Source organism: Ips typographus, linkage group LG4 (genome assembly GCF_016097725.1).
Source record: "Ips typographus isolate SLU linkage group LG4, UJ_Ityp_2.0, whole genome shotgun sequence".
Taxonomy (NCBI): Eukaryota; Metazoa; Arthropoda; class Insecta; order Coleoptera; family Curculionidae; genus Ips; species Ips typographus.
The window spans coordinates 8,363,779-8,382,264 of record NC_138425.1 but is presented as its reverse complement, the minus strand read 5'-3'; the positions used below and the strand labels follow the sequence as shown (position 1 = coordinate 8,382,264).

General features: G+C 33.0%; 4 protein-coding genes across 7 annotated transcripts; 3 read left to right on the top strand and 1 right to left on the bottom strand.

Annotated features, from left to right (window-relative positions):
* Window positions 1-771: 771 nt before the first annotated feature.
* LOC145728767 (uncharacterized) lies at window positions 772-6,237 on the bottom strand. Of its 2 annotated transcripts, XM_081979252.1 has the most exons (2): window positions 6,180-6,237; window positions 772-1,805 (listed from the first exon to the last, which is right to left on the bottom strand). In XM_081979252.1, exon 2 carries the CDS (start codon window positions 1,765-1,767, stop codon window positions 1,156-1,158), a length of 612 nt encoding a protein of 203 aa, XP_081835378.1. In that variant the 5' UTR covers window positions 1,768-1,805; window positions 6,180-6,237; the 3' UTR covers window positions 772-1,155. The 2 variants fall into 2 exon arrangements, with proteins under 2 accessions (XP_081835378.1, XP_081835377.1); XM_081979251.1 differs by lacking the exon at window positions 6,180-6,237 and having other exon boundaries at window positions 772-2,196.
* On the top strand, window positions 5,123-11,086 carry LOC145728765 (deleted in lung and esophageal cancer protein 1-like). 2 transcript variants are annotated; one of them, XM_081979246.1, is made up of 22 exons: window positions 5,130-5,531; window positions 5,582-5,819; window positions 5,873-6,081; window positions 6,133-6,331; window positions 6,385-6,662; window positions 6,709-6,933; window positions 6,985-7,094; window positions 7,146-7,328; window positions 7,382-7,484; window positions 7,545-7,636; window positions 7,691-8,307; window positions 8,398-8,660; window positions 8,711-8,942; window positions 8,997-9,125; window positions 9,175-9,433; window positions 9,488-9,716; window positions 9,765-9,910; window positions 9,966-10,242; window positions 10,301-10,501; window positions 10,554-10,677; window positions 10,738-10,873; window positions 10,926-11,086. In XM_081979246.1, the coding sequence occupies exons 1-22, from the start codon at window positions 5,349-5,351 to the stop codon at window positions 11,032-11,034; spliced, it is 4,542 nt and encodes a 1,513-aa protein (XP_081835372.1). In that variant the 5' UTR covers window positions 5,130-5,348; the 3' UTR covers window positions 11,035-11,086. The 2 variants fall into 2 exon arrangements, with proteins under 2 accessions (XP_081835373.1, XP_081835372.1); XM_081979247.1 differs by lacking the exons at window positions 10,554-10,677; window positions 10,738-10,873; window positions 10,926-11,086 and having other exon boundaries at window positions 5,123-5,531; window positions 10,288-10,454.
* A 508-nt stretch (window positions 11,087-11,594) lies between these two features.
* On the top strand, window positions 11,595-15,608 carry Arf1 (ADP-ribosylation factor 1). 2 transcript variants are annotated; one of them, XM_081979254.1, is made up of 4 exons: window positions 11,595-11,823; window positions 12,239-12,405; window positions 12,684-12,793; window positions 14,654-15,608. In XM_081979254.1, exons 2-4 carry the CDS (start codon window positions 12,258-12,260, stop codon window positions 14,942-14,944), a joined length of 549 nt encoding a protein of 182 aa, XP_081835380.1. In that variant the 5' UTR covers window positions 11,595-11,823; window positions 12,239-12,257; the 3' UTR covers window positions 14,945-15,608. The 2 variants fall into 2 exon arrangements, with proteins under 2 accessions (XP_081835380.1, XP_081835381.1); XM_081979255.1 differs by having other exon boundaries at window positions 11,805-11,936.
* Window positions 15,609-16,146: 538 nt separating this feature from the next.
* Window positions 16,147-18,486, top strand: LOC145728768 (E3 ubiquitin-protein ligase RNF34-like). Its single transcript, XM_081979253.1, has 4 exons — window positions 16,147-16,519; window positions 16,609-16,736; window positions 17,247-17,454; window positions 17,953-18,486. The coding sequence occupies exons 1-4, from the start codon at window positions 16,477-16,479 to the stop codon at window positions 18,129-18,131; spliced, it is 558 nt and encodes a 185-aa protein (XP_081835379.1). The 5' UTR covers window positions 16,147-16,476; the 3' UTR covers window positions 18,132-18,486.

Genomic DNA, 18,486 nt, shown 5'->3' with positions numbered 1-18,486 from the left:
TTTATAGAGAGACGGTCTTCATGTTATTATCAATTTTAGCCAAACGTCAACCGTTGAGAAAGACCAAACTGAAACTGTAAGTTATGTTTTATGTTTCATTTTTTTGTGATTTGTGTTTAGTTCTCTGTGCAATGAGTAATTTGCGTCCAGACTTTAGACTTCAATATACGTTATAAAAATGAAATTTCTCTTACTCTGTCACAGAGGAGACCGCGCCTGGTATATTTTAACTTCATTTTTAACAGGTTTAGAAAATTATCTACTATAAGGCATCGGTTAGTCATTCATCTAGAAAATATTCCAATTTGTCAGCTTGCAAATATCTTTTAATCTAGTGTATACAGGGCAATTTATAAAAAAGCTTAAAAACATCACTTTTCTCTGTACAAAGTTATTCATCCATAAATATTGAGGTAATACCAGTAATACCCATTTTCCGAGATGCAAACTAAATTTCTGATGTGAATTTTACCAAAAAATGTGGATTGTAATTACAATAATTGGAAACAGTAAACAGAAGAGAATGATTTTGGTATACAACTCAAACTATAGAAAATCAGTTTCTCAATAACCAAAATGTGGGCGGTGCAACTTTTTTGTTAAACAGTTTATAAACTTTCTTATGTCTTGCCCTTCAAATTCATGCCCTTCAACAATTAGTTTCGACATTGAAAAAAGTCTTGTTATTTTCTCCATAACAATATTTTTTCTCTGGGTGAAGATATTGAAATAATTGGTGAAATAAATATGAAAAACAAATAAAACGATTACTTTCTAAGTTGAAAGTACAATATTTTATTTAGATTTTTTTATTATCATCAATCCTCGTTACAAAATGTGTTTTTTTATAATATTGTGACATGTAACAGGAATCCAATTATGGGTTTTGAACGAACCTTAATCTAATAATAAAGGTGATGATTTTTTTACTACTATTAGAATATATGCTATTACAATATACATATATGACATACGTTATATACATACAAACATAACATTAATAACAAACTTAAAATTATTATCACAAAATGCAACACAGCAGGAAATTAAAAATAATTTACAAATATTAGTGAGTGGACCACACTGAGTTTTCGGACAAAACCTGCTACTCCACTCACTAATTAAATTTAAAGACATAATTTCATATAAGACCGTTTACCAAGGTCTCCAAATGTTTTCTTGATCAGGATGACCGTCCTCAATAATTTCACCGTCACTTTCATTGTTATTACCAACAAATTGTTCTTCATCACTAACATATGATGATTTATTGGAACTAACTTCACTATGGTCATCCAGCTTTGAAATTGTTCTAGGTGTTTGGTTGGTTCCTATTCTATTAACATTACTATTATGATAAAATAACTCATTACAGTTTAAATCTGGAGAGCACGACAGTAACGGCTTAGGTCGGAATGGCGCCAGTACTCCTGGATCTCTAGCAGGACAATTCTGGTAAGGTGGAGGTACCACATGCCGCTGAGGATGTGGTACTTGAGAAAATATGAATGGTCTTCTGGAAGGAAGTATGGCTCTCACAAAGTCGACGGTTAGCTCCAAGATATCAGCTTTTTCCAGTTTGACTGTTTTCGTTCCCATTTTATTGACGGTTTGTGGATCGCAAGTAATCAGAATGTCCTTCAGTATGTCTAGACTTTTGTTGATTCGCTCCCGACGTTTCTTCTCCATCAGGGGCTTCCTCACTTTCTTGTCTTCTGACATCAACATGATTTTGGTGGAGGGTAGACGCACGTGCCTGTCTAACATCTGAAGTTCTAAACACTGATGACCAAACTGAACTGAAACTGAAAAATTATTTTTTAAATCGACTAAATGCTTTATTGGGATGTCCTCCGTCATGGTAAATTTAGACTTGCTGAACTGTGATTGGACGGTTTGTATTGGTTTTTATGACAACCAGCCAGTGGTGCAGGTCGGTGTAGGTTGTGAAGGTATAACTTTCTTCGAATCGAATAGTGAAAATTACACCACTGTTTTTACACTCAGTTTGTAATGAGACCTTTTATACATGTACTGGTGGGGATATTTTAAATTAGTATGTAGTGTCATTTAAAATCTGATTTTTATCTTTGGTCTAACTAATAAAAAAAACAATAATTTTAATAAAATACTTGAAAATATACATCTCAAAAAATTAATACTCCAATCGTTGGGCTGGTTCAGCCTTTCAAACACTAAACATTTCAATGTTTATGTTAACATAAAACTCGTTGTGAAAGTGAAGAAAAGGTGGTCTAACATAAAAAAAAGATAACAAAATGTGATTGGCTTGTAAATAAACTAAAACCGGCCATAGGAAAACCATGAACTGACAGAGAAAAGTTATAATTGCATGCGTGAGACAAAGACACAAAACCTAAAAAAGTCCAAGTACTCCAAGTAGGCAGAAATTTTGCTGCGCTGTTGTCAAACGTTTCTCTGAATTCGTCGACTAGATTACTTGTACAATTAATTTTGTGACTAAAACATTCCTAATCATTTTCTTTTATTTTGATAATCTGTTTGCGATCAGTGCCTTGTGCTTAGTTCGGTTTGTGTGTAATCCAGTAGATGAATTCAGATAAGCTTGTGGCAACATTGCCCCAAGTTTTCGCTTAGATATTTTATCAGATTTTCTGTCTTTGTCTCGCAACGGTCTTCTTATAGCTAGTTTTAGTTTCACCAATAAAGTTAATTAAGTGAAGAAGCGATGAGTAAACTTTAAACTTGTACTTTTAATGTTACTTTTTCTAGAAGTTTTCATATGAAAAGAAGCAAATTAGGCCACCCTGTACAGAAAATTTCACAAAACATATAAATTTAACTATAATTCAATCAAACTAAAATAAACCTCTTGTTAACTTCGATAAACCACCCACCACACTCAGGTACTTATAATAATAACAAATTTAAAAAGCACAATGGTCTGAGAATTTTATACATTTTTAGGTACGGATTTTTCAACGTTGGAACCACAATGATAAATGACAGTTTTGGGGCAGCTGGACCAGATAGAACCATAGAACCCAATTGCCTTTAATATGCTCAAATTGCCATAGAATATGGTCGTAGAAGAAAAATTAATAGTCTCCTTTAGTGAAATTTATTGTCGCTAAATGGCGAAAGCAAAATTTATCAAGTGGAAACGTCACCTTTACAGGTATAATTGACTCGAATTCTGAAGAATTATGACGGCATATGTTTGCACCCCTTATTGTTATTTCTTTGATTTGTCCGGTTTTAACTCTATTTGGGATTTTTTTTTAAATACCTGACGTTAAAAAAGGCAGTTTAGCAATGTGGTGTAAAATTTCAGTAATAGTGCAATTCTTACCAAAGATTTATTGTGCCAATATACCAGAAGGGTTGGTGCCACCCCCATAAAAACCGATTGCAACTTTTTAACCCTTTACGACTGTCGTCAAATTTAGCAAAGTTGCGAATTTACCAACCTTGAGAAAAAAAGGGTTGTAAAAAATGTTTTTTACGGTTTATTGTTCGATCCTTTTTGTTGAGTTCCAAAAAAAGGTAGAGTCTGTAATAAAATAGTGCCGATACTGGTTGAGCTTTTAATGCATCAAATTTAATAAATACGTGGAATTTCTTGAAAACCAAAGTAAATTGAGTCTTCTTCAAAGCTGATGAAATTTTCTTTTTTATTCAATATGGAACTAAAACGTAGTTTCGATAGGGATTCAAGTAGTAAAAGTATTCTATAAATTTCAAGCTCTGTACCATTGAGCTTCCATCCTTTCAAACATCATGGATTACTTACTTACTTGTGTTTTTATAAGTTAAAAGTTTTTCTTTAGTTATCTCATGATACAGTATGGTAATTAACTCACATAACTCTGTTCTAGGTAATTCGGGCTTTTTGAAGACTTTTCAGCATTATCAGTCTTGTACCCTGTACCTGACCTCCAGGTAAACATGCTGTAAAACTGTTGTTAGTAAATATTGCCAATTTAGCCATTTGTGTTGTAAAGTTTTACTATTAGTGCAATAAAATTCTAAAAAAGGTTTTTTTCGCGATATTTCTTCCAAAAGGGGTTTATTGGGGTTGGTGCCACTGTCATAAAATGCAATTTTTAAAAAAAACCTTTTTATTTTTAACCCTTTACGACGGTCGTCAAATTTAGCAAAGTTGCGAATTGGTTCTTGGACTCAAAATAAGGGTGTTTTTTACAATTCATTGTTCGACCCTTCTATGAGCTCCGAAAATAGCAAAGTTTGTGAGGTGATCATATTTAAATGTCATCAGTTAACATTTTATCTTATTGGTTACAACTTCCTAGCATGGTTCAAAATTTTATTTTAAATAACCCATAATAAACGCCCCCATCTGTTTGACAATAATTACCTGGTTTTTGGGACCTACCCAACCTCTGTCTATATCTTTTATTTTAGGCATCTACCTAAATTCTACGTAGGGTTTTGGAGGGGGTCAACACTCAACACAATTTAAAGTTTTAAGATTTACCCAGTTTTGTCATTCCATTTCGGACTTCTCAGTGTGACTGACTGAGTTATCGCCCGGCCAAAAAATGGTGCATCGAGAAACTGCCAAGAATCTTCAGGAAACCCAAACAAAATTGCCTAATCAACCAACCAAGCGAAAACGAGTGAAGGACAGTTTATACCAGCTCAAGCAAATGTTGCTGAACTGTGATCCTGAACTTCTCACCAGGAGGAGAAATGGACCTAGAGGAGGCCAACTGGAAGAAATGGACCTCCTGGAGATGGCGGTAGACCATTGGCAGCAGCTAAAGAGCAAAATTGACACAGCAGGCTCATCGAATAGTCTATTCAACGTGGAAAACTAGAGAGTGAGAGGTAGTAGTGCAGTGGTAAGAAGAAAATTATAACAAAAATAAAACCAAAGTCAAAGATTCTTTACTGCAAATGTGATATTGTTGTAAAAATGTTTTTAATGTAAATAAATATATTGATTAGACTGATTAGAGGAAATGTTTGCAAGATTCGAAGAATTTTAGCAGAGAATAAACATTTATAATTAAAATTATTTGTTTTATTTTTCTTGCTCATTACACAAGTTAATAGAGTAACGTAACAAATGAATTTATTTGATAACAATTCAAGTTGTTTTTAATAAAAAACTTGCACCCACCGACATCTCATTTTCCCCGTTTTTTTAAATCCAATTGTGTATGTTAAAAAACAATCTCTATCATTTCTATAAAAATTATCCCAACAATAAATTTATTCTGAGCTGAATGTACCGGTCCTTAAAGTACAACTTAATTTTTATTTGTCACACTATTTAACCAACATTGTTGACGCTTTCCTGTCATTTTAACAGTTCTTTTTATCAAATAAACAAAAGGAAAATGGATCCGTTGCCGGAAATTCCTGAAACAGGAGCATTAAATTGTACTGATACCGTAATACGAGATACTTTCAAGGAAAGATTAGAAAACGAAGGCTTTTCTTTGAATATTGCTGAAAATTTGAAAACTTACTCCGTCGATGATAATTTGAGTCTTAAAGAAACTGCCAAAAACGTTTTAGGGGTATTCTAATCTTAATTAGGTAAGTACAGCTTTTTTAGTTTTAATTTCAGGTCTATAAGGCGTTGGAGGAAGAATCGGATACAATTAAAAATGCGGAACTTGACATCATACAACAACACGGCGAATACATTTACCGGAAATTTGTAATCGAAAAAAATCAACTGCTTAGGGAAGTTATGAAAATGAAACCGTGCGACATTTTCCCTAACATTTCTCTATCCGATAAATCCAAATATGGCCTCATTGAAAAATGTGATTTGTATCCCGATATGTTTAGGCAATTTCTCGGTGTGTTAGGGCTCCGCAAAATTGATTTCATAATACTTATTGTCAACTTTTAGATTTCCGCTTTAACCCTACTTTACACAAATGTGAACAATGTCTCCAACGCCAGAATAAGGAGCATAAACCTGTAGAGTTACCACCAACCAAAACTAGGAAAAAAATCAAGAAATCCAATGAATGTGCGCCAATAATTACAAAAAGTTCATTCAAAGTTCAACCTCTTGAAATTCAGTTTGAAAACTTTGAACTTAACTGCTGTTACGAAGTAACGAAATCTTGACCACTCCTGAATTAATAATTTATAAACATGTTTTAGAAAACTATTAAAATTATGAACATCAGCAGCCACACTCAGATACTTACAATAAAAACATATCCAAAACTGTCAGAGTTGATCTTAGAGTACGATTCCTGTCAGACTATGGCACCAGGAATGAATGCAAAAGGAGTAATCAAATTTAAACCTAAAGTTCTTTTGAACTTACACGATCAAGTAACACTGATCAGTCGAAAAGGTAGCTTAAAACTTAACAAATGGTTAAGCTCGGATATAATGATTTAAATTTAGGAGAAGAAATCACTATTCCCATAAAATGCAGCAGAGAATCACCACGTTTAGTTTGTTATGTCTACAAGTCAAATGGAATGTCGTTCACAGAACCTGAGCGAATTCCAGGTTTCAACGGATTTTCTTTCAAACGACAGAGAGCAGTAAACAACACTGTAGATTGTGGGAGCTGTTTTGCCACAGAACATGTTCTAGTTTCACTTATAGTGACAAATGTGGGCAATCGGGGCAAGTTTTTCTGGCTCACTGAAGATGATTTCCTCAATAGAGATGTTAACGTACGTTTGTTTCCTGCAAAATTTTGTTCTAATTTTTTTATTCCAGCATCTGTCAACAAATTTGGAGCTATGCATGGATGGTTTCTGGGTTTACCCGTCATATTTTGAAATTAAACCTCAAGAAACAAGTGAAATAACTATTTTGTTTCAACCCATAAAGTGTGGTTTACAGACTCAGACGTTGTTTTTGATGTGCGACAATAATACCTATCAACAAGTTGAGCTAGTGGGAGACGCTGTATGTTTTAACAAACACATGATCACCATTGAGGTAGGATCCACTTTTCTAGCTGATAATAGTACGTTAAAATTTAACTTACAGATTCCTAATCAAACTAAAAAACTTGAAACAAAGCCAGGACATTGCATTTTTATGGGATACCTAAATCCCAAAATGCAGTCCCATTTTACGTTGCGTATTTCCAATTTGAGGTTTGCAGTCATTTTTTTATTGGTTTTTGTATGAGCATTTGTGTGTTTCAGCTCTATTTACTTGAAATTTGAAGTTAAATTTGACTCCAAAGATGAAGAGCACAGCATGTCCAACTGGATTCAAATTATTAATATGCCCTTAAGGGGCTTAGCTCCTTGTACCACTACAGACCTAATATTTCAAGTAGAAGGACCTGATGATGGTTCTGAAGGATACTACAATACAAATCTGAGGTAAGCTTTTAGTGTTTATTTATAACAATTTTGACTGTTATGGTAATTTCCAGGTTTTTTGTCAAAGACATTCCTATAGCCAGTTTGGAAGAAGACGAATGTTTTACTATAAGAACAAATGGCAGAAAATTAGTTGATATCACAACTGCTTTATCTGTAAGGTAATTTGATGATATTACAAAATACTTAATTAATCTTTGTACTTTTAATATTAAGTATTTAGATGTTTTGATTATGGATGTAGAAGTCGCATGCTACCTCAATCCTCTATTACCTTCAAAACAGCTTTCAAAAGAACCCGTTAAAATGTAAGCTTTTAAAATCAATCAATGAAGAGAAACCAAGAATCTTTGAGTTTGCAGATGTGAGAGATGTACAGAACAAGACTGTACATGTACCAAATGTCCAGAAAATTCTGTAATTGATTTTAGTAGTCGCATTTTGGATTTTGGGCTGCTTCCTGTAGGAATTGAGGTTGAAAAAGAATTTCTCATCTTCAACTTGAGTAGTGAAGATTTGGAATGGTATATGATAGAGCTAAAATACAGCATCGATCACCCACCACACTTGGAGGTGGTCAGAGAAAATAACTTGTCTACGAACTCTGGAAGCTTAGCCTCAAACCAACAACAACCAATCAAATATCGAATCGTTAAAAAAAAACCCAACCGAAATGTTTCAGTCCTGGTTGTGTTTTCCGCACCCAAGACCAAAAAAAACTTAAAAGCACCAAACATCGATTGGCTAGCCCAAAGTATATGTTTGGTAACTTATGAAGTGATAGAGCTGGATATTGTGATTCAAACTGGCCAGAGCAGAGAACCCATTCTATGTCCAATGCAAATGCTTTACAGTGGAGTTCCTGTGACAGTATCGTTTAAAATTCACAACTACAGTTTGATCTCTGGCTGTTTCTGGCTGCTCCCACCTCGTGGTACAGACGCTGACAAAATTAATGTTCGGTATAACCCACAGTCAGGTTAGTGATTAGTTACATAATCTGAATAAGATACAAAATTGTGAATAATTACTAATTTATCGTTTTTCCTTTCTATTGCACCTACCACAGGAGAATTAAATCTTTGTGAATCCAAGACCGTACAACTGGAATTAACCTGCTACGAAGTGGGAATCCTGGACGAAATATTTATTCCTTGTTTTATTGGTGAATATCAGGAACCGCTTCAATTGCGCTTGCTTTGTGTGGTAGATTGTCTCCATGTGTTCTTCTATTTACCTACGAAAAATAATGACTTCCAAAAAGTCCTTTGGCCACCTAAAGTGATCTACGAATACGACTCAAGCTGGAGTCATTACTGTTCATGTGAAGAGGTATTTAAAGTAGGAAGTTATAAGCATCTTTTAACTTTGATGGATTTTAGGAATGGGGAGAACTAGAAGATAATTTGCAAAGGAAAAAGTCAGATCACGCATCTGAACTGAACAGATTAAGTGAACATACGCTGAACAATATTAAAAGTGAACATCAAGAGCAAGATGGTGGCCTCGATGGTGGCAATAGTGGCAGTGTTTTGAAAACGCTGTTAGACCAGGACTCTGATATTTTTCTGCAAGAATGTGTTATGGAAGTTAGAGGAATAACAGCAAGAGAACGTATGTACCGTAATGGGACACCACATTAAATGCTCTAAACAATTGTCATTTTAGCCAGAAAAATTACAATTTACTTGGAAAATGTTACTCTCAAGTCTGCAAAGTATTCAATTCAATCTACCAACTACCAAGCAAAAGAAAACCACATACAAACCTGCTTAGGCCCAGTTTATAAGAAATCAGGTTGTAACACTAAACTGTCCATACAATAAATACTATTTTATTATTATAGAAGAATTGTGGGGCTCAATGATTACTGAATACGGAATAATGATACAACCAGAACGTGAAACTGGTTATATTAAACCTAATGAGTTGGTGTCGATGGATATTTGGGTTTACGCCAACACTTGGGGCATTTACGTTGAAGAAATTGTTATCGATCTAGAAAATATTGTACCTTTCAGCTTCTCGATGATTGTAGAAATTGTGGGTTGTCCTTTGGAGATTCCTCACGCTATTGGCTGCATTACCAAATACCCTATCATAAGGTGTTCATTATCCCTACTACTAAAATATGTAAAAATTGAATTATTTTTTTTAAGGTTTGGAACAACAACATTTGGTTCGAATCCAGTGGAAAGATCGTTCCACATAAAAAACGTATCATCTATCGAGGTCACAGTATCTTGGCACGTTTTCTTCTTAGATGAAAATTACAGTGAAAGTTCAGGTTTTAATTTTATCTGTGATGTCGCTGAAAACGCTTCAGAAGTGTTTCAGTTCAATTTTACTGATCAATTTTATGGAAATGAAAAGTTCGATTATATTGAGGTATCAACGTTATACTTTTAGAAATCAAATTGTAATTGTTGTTTTTAGATGCTACAACCAAAAATCAAAGTACAACCTAATCAACAAACTGCAATTCCTGTATCATTTAAGCCTTCAAACGTTAAATCTGATCAACAATCTATCGATCTTCGAGGCTACATTGTGGGACAAATAATGGTTAAGGACAGTGACAGGCATAACAGAACTCAAAAATACACAAAACTTGGTTTAAAAATGGTTTGTTAATAGATTCAAATCAAACTACTTCCATAGAGGTGCTAATTCATTGACCCTCGAAATTGCTGCGTCCTTAGTAAGACCAGAATTGAGTGTTGAAGTTGAAACTCCTCACCTACAAATTTACGCCAATGAAGTAGCTTTAAAGAGACAGATGAACTTTTTTATCAAATGCTGGATAAGAAACCCTACAAAGTCGGTTATTGAAGCAACAATAGAATTATTACCACCTTTATCTCTTGTGGAAAGTGCTAGTAGAATAGAGTTGAAACCTGGACAATGCACGCAAGTAATATAAAAGTTGGCTGCAATTTTTATTTTTTCTAATTTTAAGTTTACCTTTGAAGATAAACATTTCATGTAATTTATCTTATGAGAACATTTTGAGATGGGGTGCTCTGGTGTACAAACCGCCAGACTCTCTGTTCTCAGTAATGAAATACACAGAAAAGTATTCGATATCAGAAGATACGAGATTTGATTATTGTAGCAAAGCCATAACAATTTACAGACGATTGAATTTATTTTATAACGGAGGGGCTAAAAGTGTAAGTTGACAAAACTATTTACTAGGAGGTATTAAGTACAATATTTTTTAAGGTAAACCCATTAACCATACAGATTTTTTACCCATATATTTCTGTTAAACCAAGTAACTTAAAATTTGGTTATGTCTATGTGGGTCACACTAAAAAAACTACAATTTCGGTTTACAATTTAACTGGTAACAGTGGTTGCGTGCATCTGGATACTAAAGTAAATTTATTGAAATATTAAATTGCAGGATTTACTGTAATGTTTGATGTCTACAAAACTGTTTCAAACCAAGAAATCTTTGTAACTCCAGCTCATGGTGAAATAGAAAAAAGTGTTGGAATAAATCGCAGTTTTACTACGTTGGCGGTTTACTTTACACCTACGTACGCCACACTGTAGATATTTATCATGATTTGATTTTTTTTTGTCTTTTAGCGAATGCAGGCCTTACCAGGAAAGTATAAGAATAGTAACCAATATTCCCTCTTACTATGTGGATATTCCTTTAAAAGGTGCTGGATCTCTTAACGAAAAATTTAGCTAGATACATTATTATATTGCAACTAAATAAATAAAAATATAAATTGTATCAAATACTATGCTGTTTAATTTTTCATGTAACAAAACTTGTAAACTATGTTGTGTATCAGGATTTTGTAGAAAATTTTCCGAGGATCTAATAAAAAATTGTTTGTCTTTATTAGTCACTGTTATTAATACATTGTTTAGATAACTGAAATTAGAACAGCAATAAAATCGAAAAAGTGATAATAAAATGAATACACATAAACTCTAAAACGGAACGCACTTCTCAAGTAGTACCGTATTTCCGAACGCTTTTCTAGACTGCCACCGTCACGTCAAAGACCTTTCAGGTCACGTGAAAAAGAGATGGGTAATCGTACGGACAAGCGTCAGACAAAGAAAACCACCTATCGTAATGCGGAGATTGATAAGTTGTAAAGCAAGTAAATTTTACGGTTCACTAGCACTACTAGCAGTGATGACGAATGTTTTCACAATTCTCATTTATTAAAACGTAACTAAAAATTGCGTTTTTAATAACAATTTTCATTAATTTAGTTATTAATTCATAAAAATACCGCACGCAATTTTAAAACCCATATTCAACGTGTAAACATTTCGTCGTGTTAGGTTGGTAACGCTCGGTCACGTGCACGCTTCCATCCAATCAACTTGACGCTATCGCCAAGACGTGGCATCTGTGCGAAATCTCTTCCACGTCCGCCATATTGACATTCGACAATTTCGGGGTGGATTGGTGAATGTTCGTAGCGTTTTTAGGCGAATAAGTTGGTTTTTTTATAAACAGGTAGATAAAGTTTGTTTAATAATTAGTGAGTCGTACGTAGTGTTTTTAGTTTACGCCCAAAGTGTACGTTTTCATTGCAAGATTGGTTCGAAACCCTTGGGAGTTGGTTAGAGGTGACAAGTTCAGTCGGCATTTGTGAATGTTCCTCACCTTCCTATTGCCCCGGTTATCCGCATTATAAACGCCCTTTGAGTCATGTTTGGTGAAATCCGTTTTATTTGCTCTTAACGTCTTATCTAACATCTGTTTTTTTGCAAGCCCTTTAAAAAAATAAATCAATATGTCAAACACTGCAAGATTAATAACCTTTAATTTTACTGTCTTGTCTTGTCCATCTTTGTTCTAAATATAAATGCAAAAACTATAATTAATGCGTAATTAAATCAAATGTAACTAAAATACTTCTTCATTTCAGGTTTATAGAAGCATTCACAATGGGGAATGTGTTTGCGAATTTATTTAAAGGCCTCTTTGGTAAAAAAGAAATGCGAATACTTATGGTTGGGTTGGATGCTGCTGGTAAAACCACAATTTTATATAAACTTAAATTAGGTGAAATTGTGACTACAATCCCTACTATTGGTAAGTAACATTCACTATAATAGTTTCTAGGTCAATTTCTAAACCTTGGAATCATTCTAATAAATTACAACTTTGTACCCCATTTCTCTAATTACCTACCATATCCTTCTCTTACTAATTTTCCATATATTTGATTTTCTCACCACTTATTCAGCCTTTTAATTAAGTACACTGTTTGTAATATCAGTATGTTGATGAGTCATCATGTACAATATAAAAGCAATATCTATTATGACCTTGTTAGCTGGCATTGTTGAAAATGTTCTATTTTTTTTTAGGGTTTAATGTTGAGACTGTAGAATATAAGAACATCAGCTTTACTGTATGGGATGTTGGTGGCCAAGATAAAATCAGACCTTTGTGGAGACATTATTTCCAAAATACACAGGTGAGTTGGTTCTATTACAGTTTTGTTTAACTCCTGATTAGTATTATTATTAATATTCACCAGAAATCCAGGTTTTGTCTTAATTGTTATTTAAATGCTGTAGTTCACTATTGTCAAGCATAGTTGTTTTGCTATTTAAAGTACAATACATATGGAACTAATATTATTGATCAAAGGTTATTCAAGTTGTTCTTGCCAGCATTTTATATAGTTTTTTGAAGGGTGCAGTGAGCGAGATAGTAGAAAGTTAGATGTAAAATTGGTTGTTTACAAATTTATGCTTCTCATTAACTGTAGGCTTATTTTGTGTTAATCTGAGTTTTGAGCTGTAGTAACCTAACAGCATAGATCTCCTTTTGTCAGTATAAGTTAAAGTGAGAGGTAAACACACTCTAAAATTCTTCTGTTATGTTACTGACCAACTGACTACTTGTGTTTTGTATTGGTCTAAAGTTCAAACTACAAGTTTTTATTTTGATTTTTTTATTAGGTCATTTAGAAAATACTTACATGTAATGAACTTGGCAATGGCAATGTCAATATTATTGATACCAATAAAAATTAGTTATAGATATGACTGTCTTGTGAAATTGTAATTGAGTGTTTTTGTGTAATGTTAACCTTGTTAATAGAAAAATGCAATAAAATGGTGGATGCTAAATACCAGTTTAAAACATAACAATCAAGGTTTAAAATAATTGACAAAAAACAACTAAAGGAAAGAACTTTTTTTCTTTAAAAAAGACAGCCTACCTGAAATACATGCAACAATTTGTAGCCCGCCTCTATCTAAGAAAAACAGTACTTATTCTAGCATAAGTGGTAATAAAACAGAAGTTGCTACTTTAAGTAGTCATAATTTTATATAATGATTATTATACAGGGTCCTAATGTTTTATGGTTTTTGTGTTTTGTCAAACAAGATTTCTTCTAAAAGTGGGTGCAGAAAAAAAGGGACTGAAAATCTGTTTTTCCAAATAAAACATTCCCTGTTTCTATAATTTTATTCTGATTCCCTCTTCAAAATTGAGGTAAGTTTGTATTAGGTTACTTATTTGAGGACTCATTCAACCACCCTGTAACTGTCAAAATAACCAAGTTATAGAAGGTTTTAAGTATTAGCAGTCAAATTCAGTCAAAACTGTCTATTGTCAAATAGCTCCTGCTAAATAACTTGTTTATTTGCAGCTGTACAGACTTTCATATGTCAGTGGATAACCAATAAAAGGGGTTTTTCCAAAGTTGACTGAATGTTTTCCTTGTCTGTTATGTTACTACTCTGTTCTTCGAAAGACTTTTTTTTAAATTGGGCAGGTACAGCCTTCATATTTAGGCAAATGAATATTGTCAATTGCAAAAACAGTTTTTTAAGAAATTTTCAACCATTATGTTGTGGCAGCCTTTGTAGGTCATATGACTTTGTTTTTCCTAATTTTCCAGGGTCAAATTAGTTTTTAAACAGTCAAAAATTGTTTTTTTTTGACTGTTTAATTAATTTTATTGACGGTTTGTCATAAAACCGTAAATAATATAATTTGCAACACTGGTGTTTCAAAATACTAATTTAATGCCCAATAATGCCTACTAATTCCCCAATAATGCTCACTAATTTCCTGATAATGCCCATTATTTCCTACATTTTGAAAAATAGAGAATTTCTGTTGTGGAATTATTAAAGATTAAGGGAATAGATAAATTCTGTTCAAGTTCTGTTCAATTTTACATGAAAACTAACAAGATGCAGCCATTGATATTTCTTTAACATTTAATTTTGTTTTGTGGTGGATGATTCAGTTAGGGTCTTAAATCCCCTTTTGCACACGGTAATCCCAGAACTTAACCGACAAATAATTTTTTCAGGGTTTGATCTTCGTAGTAGATAGCAACGACAGAGAACGTATCGGCGAAGCAAAGGACGAGCTGATGCGCATGCTAGCTGAAGACGAACTTAGGGATGCGGTTTTGTTAATTTTCGCCAACAAACAAGATCTGCCTAATGCGATGAACGCGGCAGAAATCACTGACAAGCTGGGTTTACACTCGCTCCGGAACCGTAACTGGTACATACAAGCAACTTGCGCAACCAGCGGTGACGGACTCTACGAGGGCCTGGATTGGCTATCCAATCAGCTGAAGAACACCAACCGTTAAGTGCAGTGTCGTGCTCGCAGTCACCGCTCTGTGATTGTTTTACGTACCGGACTGAGTGTTTTTTCTTAATACCATATGTTGCAAACATGACTAGGTTTACTGTTTGTCGTCGTACCGCCTCGATTTATGAAAAAATATACAGGATTAACGAAACCCTCAAATAGCTTAATTATTATGATTGCACCCAGTATGTGGCGAACAGTACACTAAAAAGTTTAAATGGAGGTCGCACTAGTGTTTTTTTTTATTATTTATTCACCGTATAACTGGTTTATTTTTGTACAATTATCTTGTGTTTTGTACTGCGAGTTCTGTACAGTAGTAGTTGTTTCTTGTATTAATAATAGAAACTAAAAAAACTTAAAAATAGGGAACGTTATTTTTGTAACATATGGTAAGACCCTTTTCTGTGGGGGTCTTTAGGATATTTTTAAAAATCGGCCCAACTTTGCTGGGCCTTTTTTTTCTCTTCATTAATTACAAATAAATTCTACTTCGTTTCTTGTCCTTTCTAACAATGTCAGCCAAGTTGAGTGTTTTTTTTTTTTAATTTGACAAACCGTGGACGAGTGATCTATAAAATTATATTTAAAGGCATCAAGGTTTTTCGTGGACATTCCCGTTTTGTCAAGCTGTATTATGAAATAAATTTATACTATTAAAACTTTTTGTCTATAATTTAGTATTATATTTTTTTTGTACTATTAACGGCACTGGGTTACAGAGAATTCAACTACCCTTCCACTAATTTGTCAGAAATGCTGCCAAATTGTAGTAGAACTCAATATTTACTCAGTGGTGTACGCAAATATAAAATGGTATGTCTGAAACTGACATTTTGGTTTTCTTAGACAATTTTTCATATTGGATCTGCTGAATAAAACGTAGTAAATGCTTTTACTTTAAATTAAAGCAAAACTATCTTTTAATGAGAAACTGATTCAAACCGTAATTGGACTTCTTGCACACATGTCTACAAAACCCTTAGATTTTTTATTAAATTTCACAATATTTATTTATTCAGTTAAACTAGTGTATTGTTGCCAAAACAAATTCATTCAATGTGGTATATACAATAAAAACGTTTACTCTGGCTTATTTGGTTTTTCTTGCAGATATTGATAAATATAAAAATTGAGAAAACTAAGCCACAAGTAAGTTTACACTGTGTCAGATTAGTATAGTAGTACACAATGTTGTGTAATTATTGTTTTGCTTGCTACCTTGAATTCCAATAAGTATACCAGATAAGAAAAGCAAAATTTATCCTGTAAATAAATACTACGGACATCGTAAAATGCCGACGTATTTATTATTGGCATATTATTCGTCAGTATTGTGCCCTAAACCGTGCTTTATACATTTCTTCTGGGTATTTGGTAAACGAAAACCGTATGTTACGTTAGTGTTTATATCAGCTTTTTGATTAAACCACGATGACTAATGAAACTCGTTCAGATAAGATTACTATCCAGTAGAATTACATTCATTCAACATTCAATCCTGGTGCAGGCTTCTACAATACCATAATAATGTATCTGTGTTGTCGGTGTTTTAAAGGAAACAAATCTGAGGGTAAGTACTTAATAATATTAGTTGTGCAAATGTGCTGGTGTGTATTGCTTGCTATGGCAAAGTCCAGAAATGAAGAAAATTGATTGTAGAAGAACCACCCAGATCTAGTCTACCTCAATACAATTTGCCACCTTTCATAACAGTTATTGAGCCACCTCTACCTCAAAATTTTTCGCGTGTACAAGTGGAAGAAATACATGAGGTGAACCAAGCCAAGGTAATTTAGAATTAAAGATAATTTTCATAACTGTCAATGATAATAATATTTGTATAGTGCATTTATTCAGTATGTTTACAAGTTTCCTTCAATAAGTCCAATTATTCAGGAGTAGTAGTTTATTAGTTGTTTTATTAAGGAGAAATGAAGATGATGAAAAATGAAAACCGTTACGAAATAACGTAAAAAATTCCAGAATACAATTTATTACAGATTTAATAACAATTAGTATCGTTCAGATAATAATCATATAAAGGATAAAAAGTGAATTTTTAATTTGGTATCAATGATTTAGAAAATTACAAGTAATATAGAGGATTCTTAAAATTAATTGTTTTCAAATGATAGTAATTATCTAAATTATCCAATTACTGTCATATTTTTCACTATATTGACGTATAAATTTATATCTTTATATTTTCTCCTGAAATTTGTCATCCAGTTTTATCTCCTTGTTTTAATGCAAATTGAAAAATGTAGAATTTTTTCTGGAAAATTTGTATTTTTTAGGAACCTGTTATTTCTACCATTAATAGTCTGACGATCGATCACCCTAAATTGGAAGATTACGAAAGTACAGATGATTTGCGAGAACTTACAGTGAAACAAATGAAGATCATTTTGTCCTTATACAGGGTGGATTTTAGAGGGTGTATTGAAAAGAAGGAGTTGCAAGAGAAAGTCTGTCGGTTGTGGGAAGACCATCAAAAACATAGAGGTAAGAGTATATAGAATAAATACATAAAAGAGGTAGGTTTGAGTAAAAAATAAACTGTACGCTATATTATGTGTTCATTAAAATGTTATTACCCACTGTCCGCATTTGGAAAAACACTATTTTTAATTTTTTTAATTAACTTTTATTGATATTTTGTCATTCAAGGTTAAAAAGTATGTACTCTATGTACTAAATCACAGACAACAATAAAGTTTCCGACCTGCTTGAACTAAATATGAGTACAGACTGCACACTAACAAAAAATAAAATAACAAGCAGTAGTTATTTTAACTACTGCTCGCCATAATATTTAAATTAACGCGGTTATTGGCTGAGAATAAAATTAACATTCATTAATTGAACAGTAAGTTTTACAAAGCAATGAACTTTCATAACATCAGCGTGGGAATATCATTCTCCAAAGTATGAGAAGTCGAACACAATAATTTGTGTCTGTATAGTTTCTATTGTTACCCTTAAAATTACTTTTAATTTCAGAAATGTTGGAAAACACACCGACTGAAATGTTGTGTAAAGTATGCATGGATGCCCCACTGGATTGTGTCCTTTTGGAATGTGGACACATAGCGTCCTGTGTGAATTGTGGTAAACAATTGGCCGAATGTCCAATATGCCGACAATATGTTGTTCGAGTTGTAAGAATATTCAAAGCATGATTGAAGACAAACAATTCTATGTGTCAATATGTATGAATCGTCGTTGTAGGTGATCCAATTATGGCTGAAATGTTAATATTATGACTGATTCGTTTAAGCATTTCTTATAAGTTATGAGATATAAATGTAAATTAAATTTAATGTAGTAATTTGCAAAATCTTTGAAAAGCAATATTTTATTGCTGCTCATGTTATTGATCGAAGAGCAAAACAAGTAAATAGCAGCGAACTTTATGTTAACTTATATTGTTCACTATTTTGTGAATAAATTGTTATTTAAAAATTGTTATAATGATTTATTGATCTAAATTTGTTATTATATGCTTTTAAGCAATAAAGATTTTTTTAATAATAA

Coding starts and splice junctions, on each gene's coding strand:
- LOC145728767 (XM_081979251.1), bottom strand. CDS start 1,860: ATGACGGAGGACATCCCAATAAAGCATTTAGTCGATTTAAAAAATAAT.
- LOC145728765 (XM_081979246.1), top strand. CDS start 5,349: ATGGATCCGTTGCCGGAAATTCCTGAAACAGGAGCATTAAATTGTACT. Junction 7,485..7,544: donor ATATCACAACTGCTTTATCT/GTAAGGTAATTT, acceptor TTTAATATTAAG/TATTTAGATGTTTTGATTAT. Junction 9,717..9,764: donor AAAAGTTCGATTATATTGAG/GTATCAACGTTA, acceptor TGTTGTTTTTAG/ATGCTACAACCAAAAATCAA.
- Arf1 (XM_081979254.1), top strand. CDS start 12,258: ATGGGGAATGTGTTTGCGAATTTATTTAAAGGCCTCTTTGGTAAAAAA. Junction 12,406..12,683: donor GACTACAATCCCTACTATTG/GTAAGTAACATT, acceptor ATTTTTTTTTAG/GGTTTAATGTTGAGACTGTA. Junction 12,794..14,653: donor ATTATTTCCAAAATACACAG/GTGAGTTGGTTC, acceptor TAATTTTTTCAG/GGTTTGATCTTCGTAGTAGA.
- LOC145728768 (XM_081979253.1), top strand. CDS start 16,477: ATGTATCTGTGTTGTCGGTGTTTTAAAGGAAACAAATCTGAGG. Junction 16,520..16,608: donor TAAAGGAAACAAATCTGAGG/GTAAGTACTTAA, acceptor AATTGATTGTAG/AAGAACCACCCAGATCTAGT. Junction 17,455..17,952: donor AGACCATCAAAAACATAGAG/GTAAGAGTATAT, acceptor TTTTAATTTCAG/AAATGTTGGAAAACACACCG.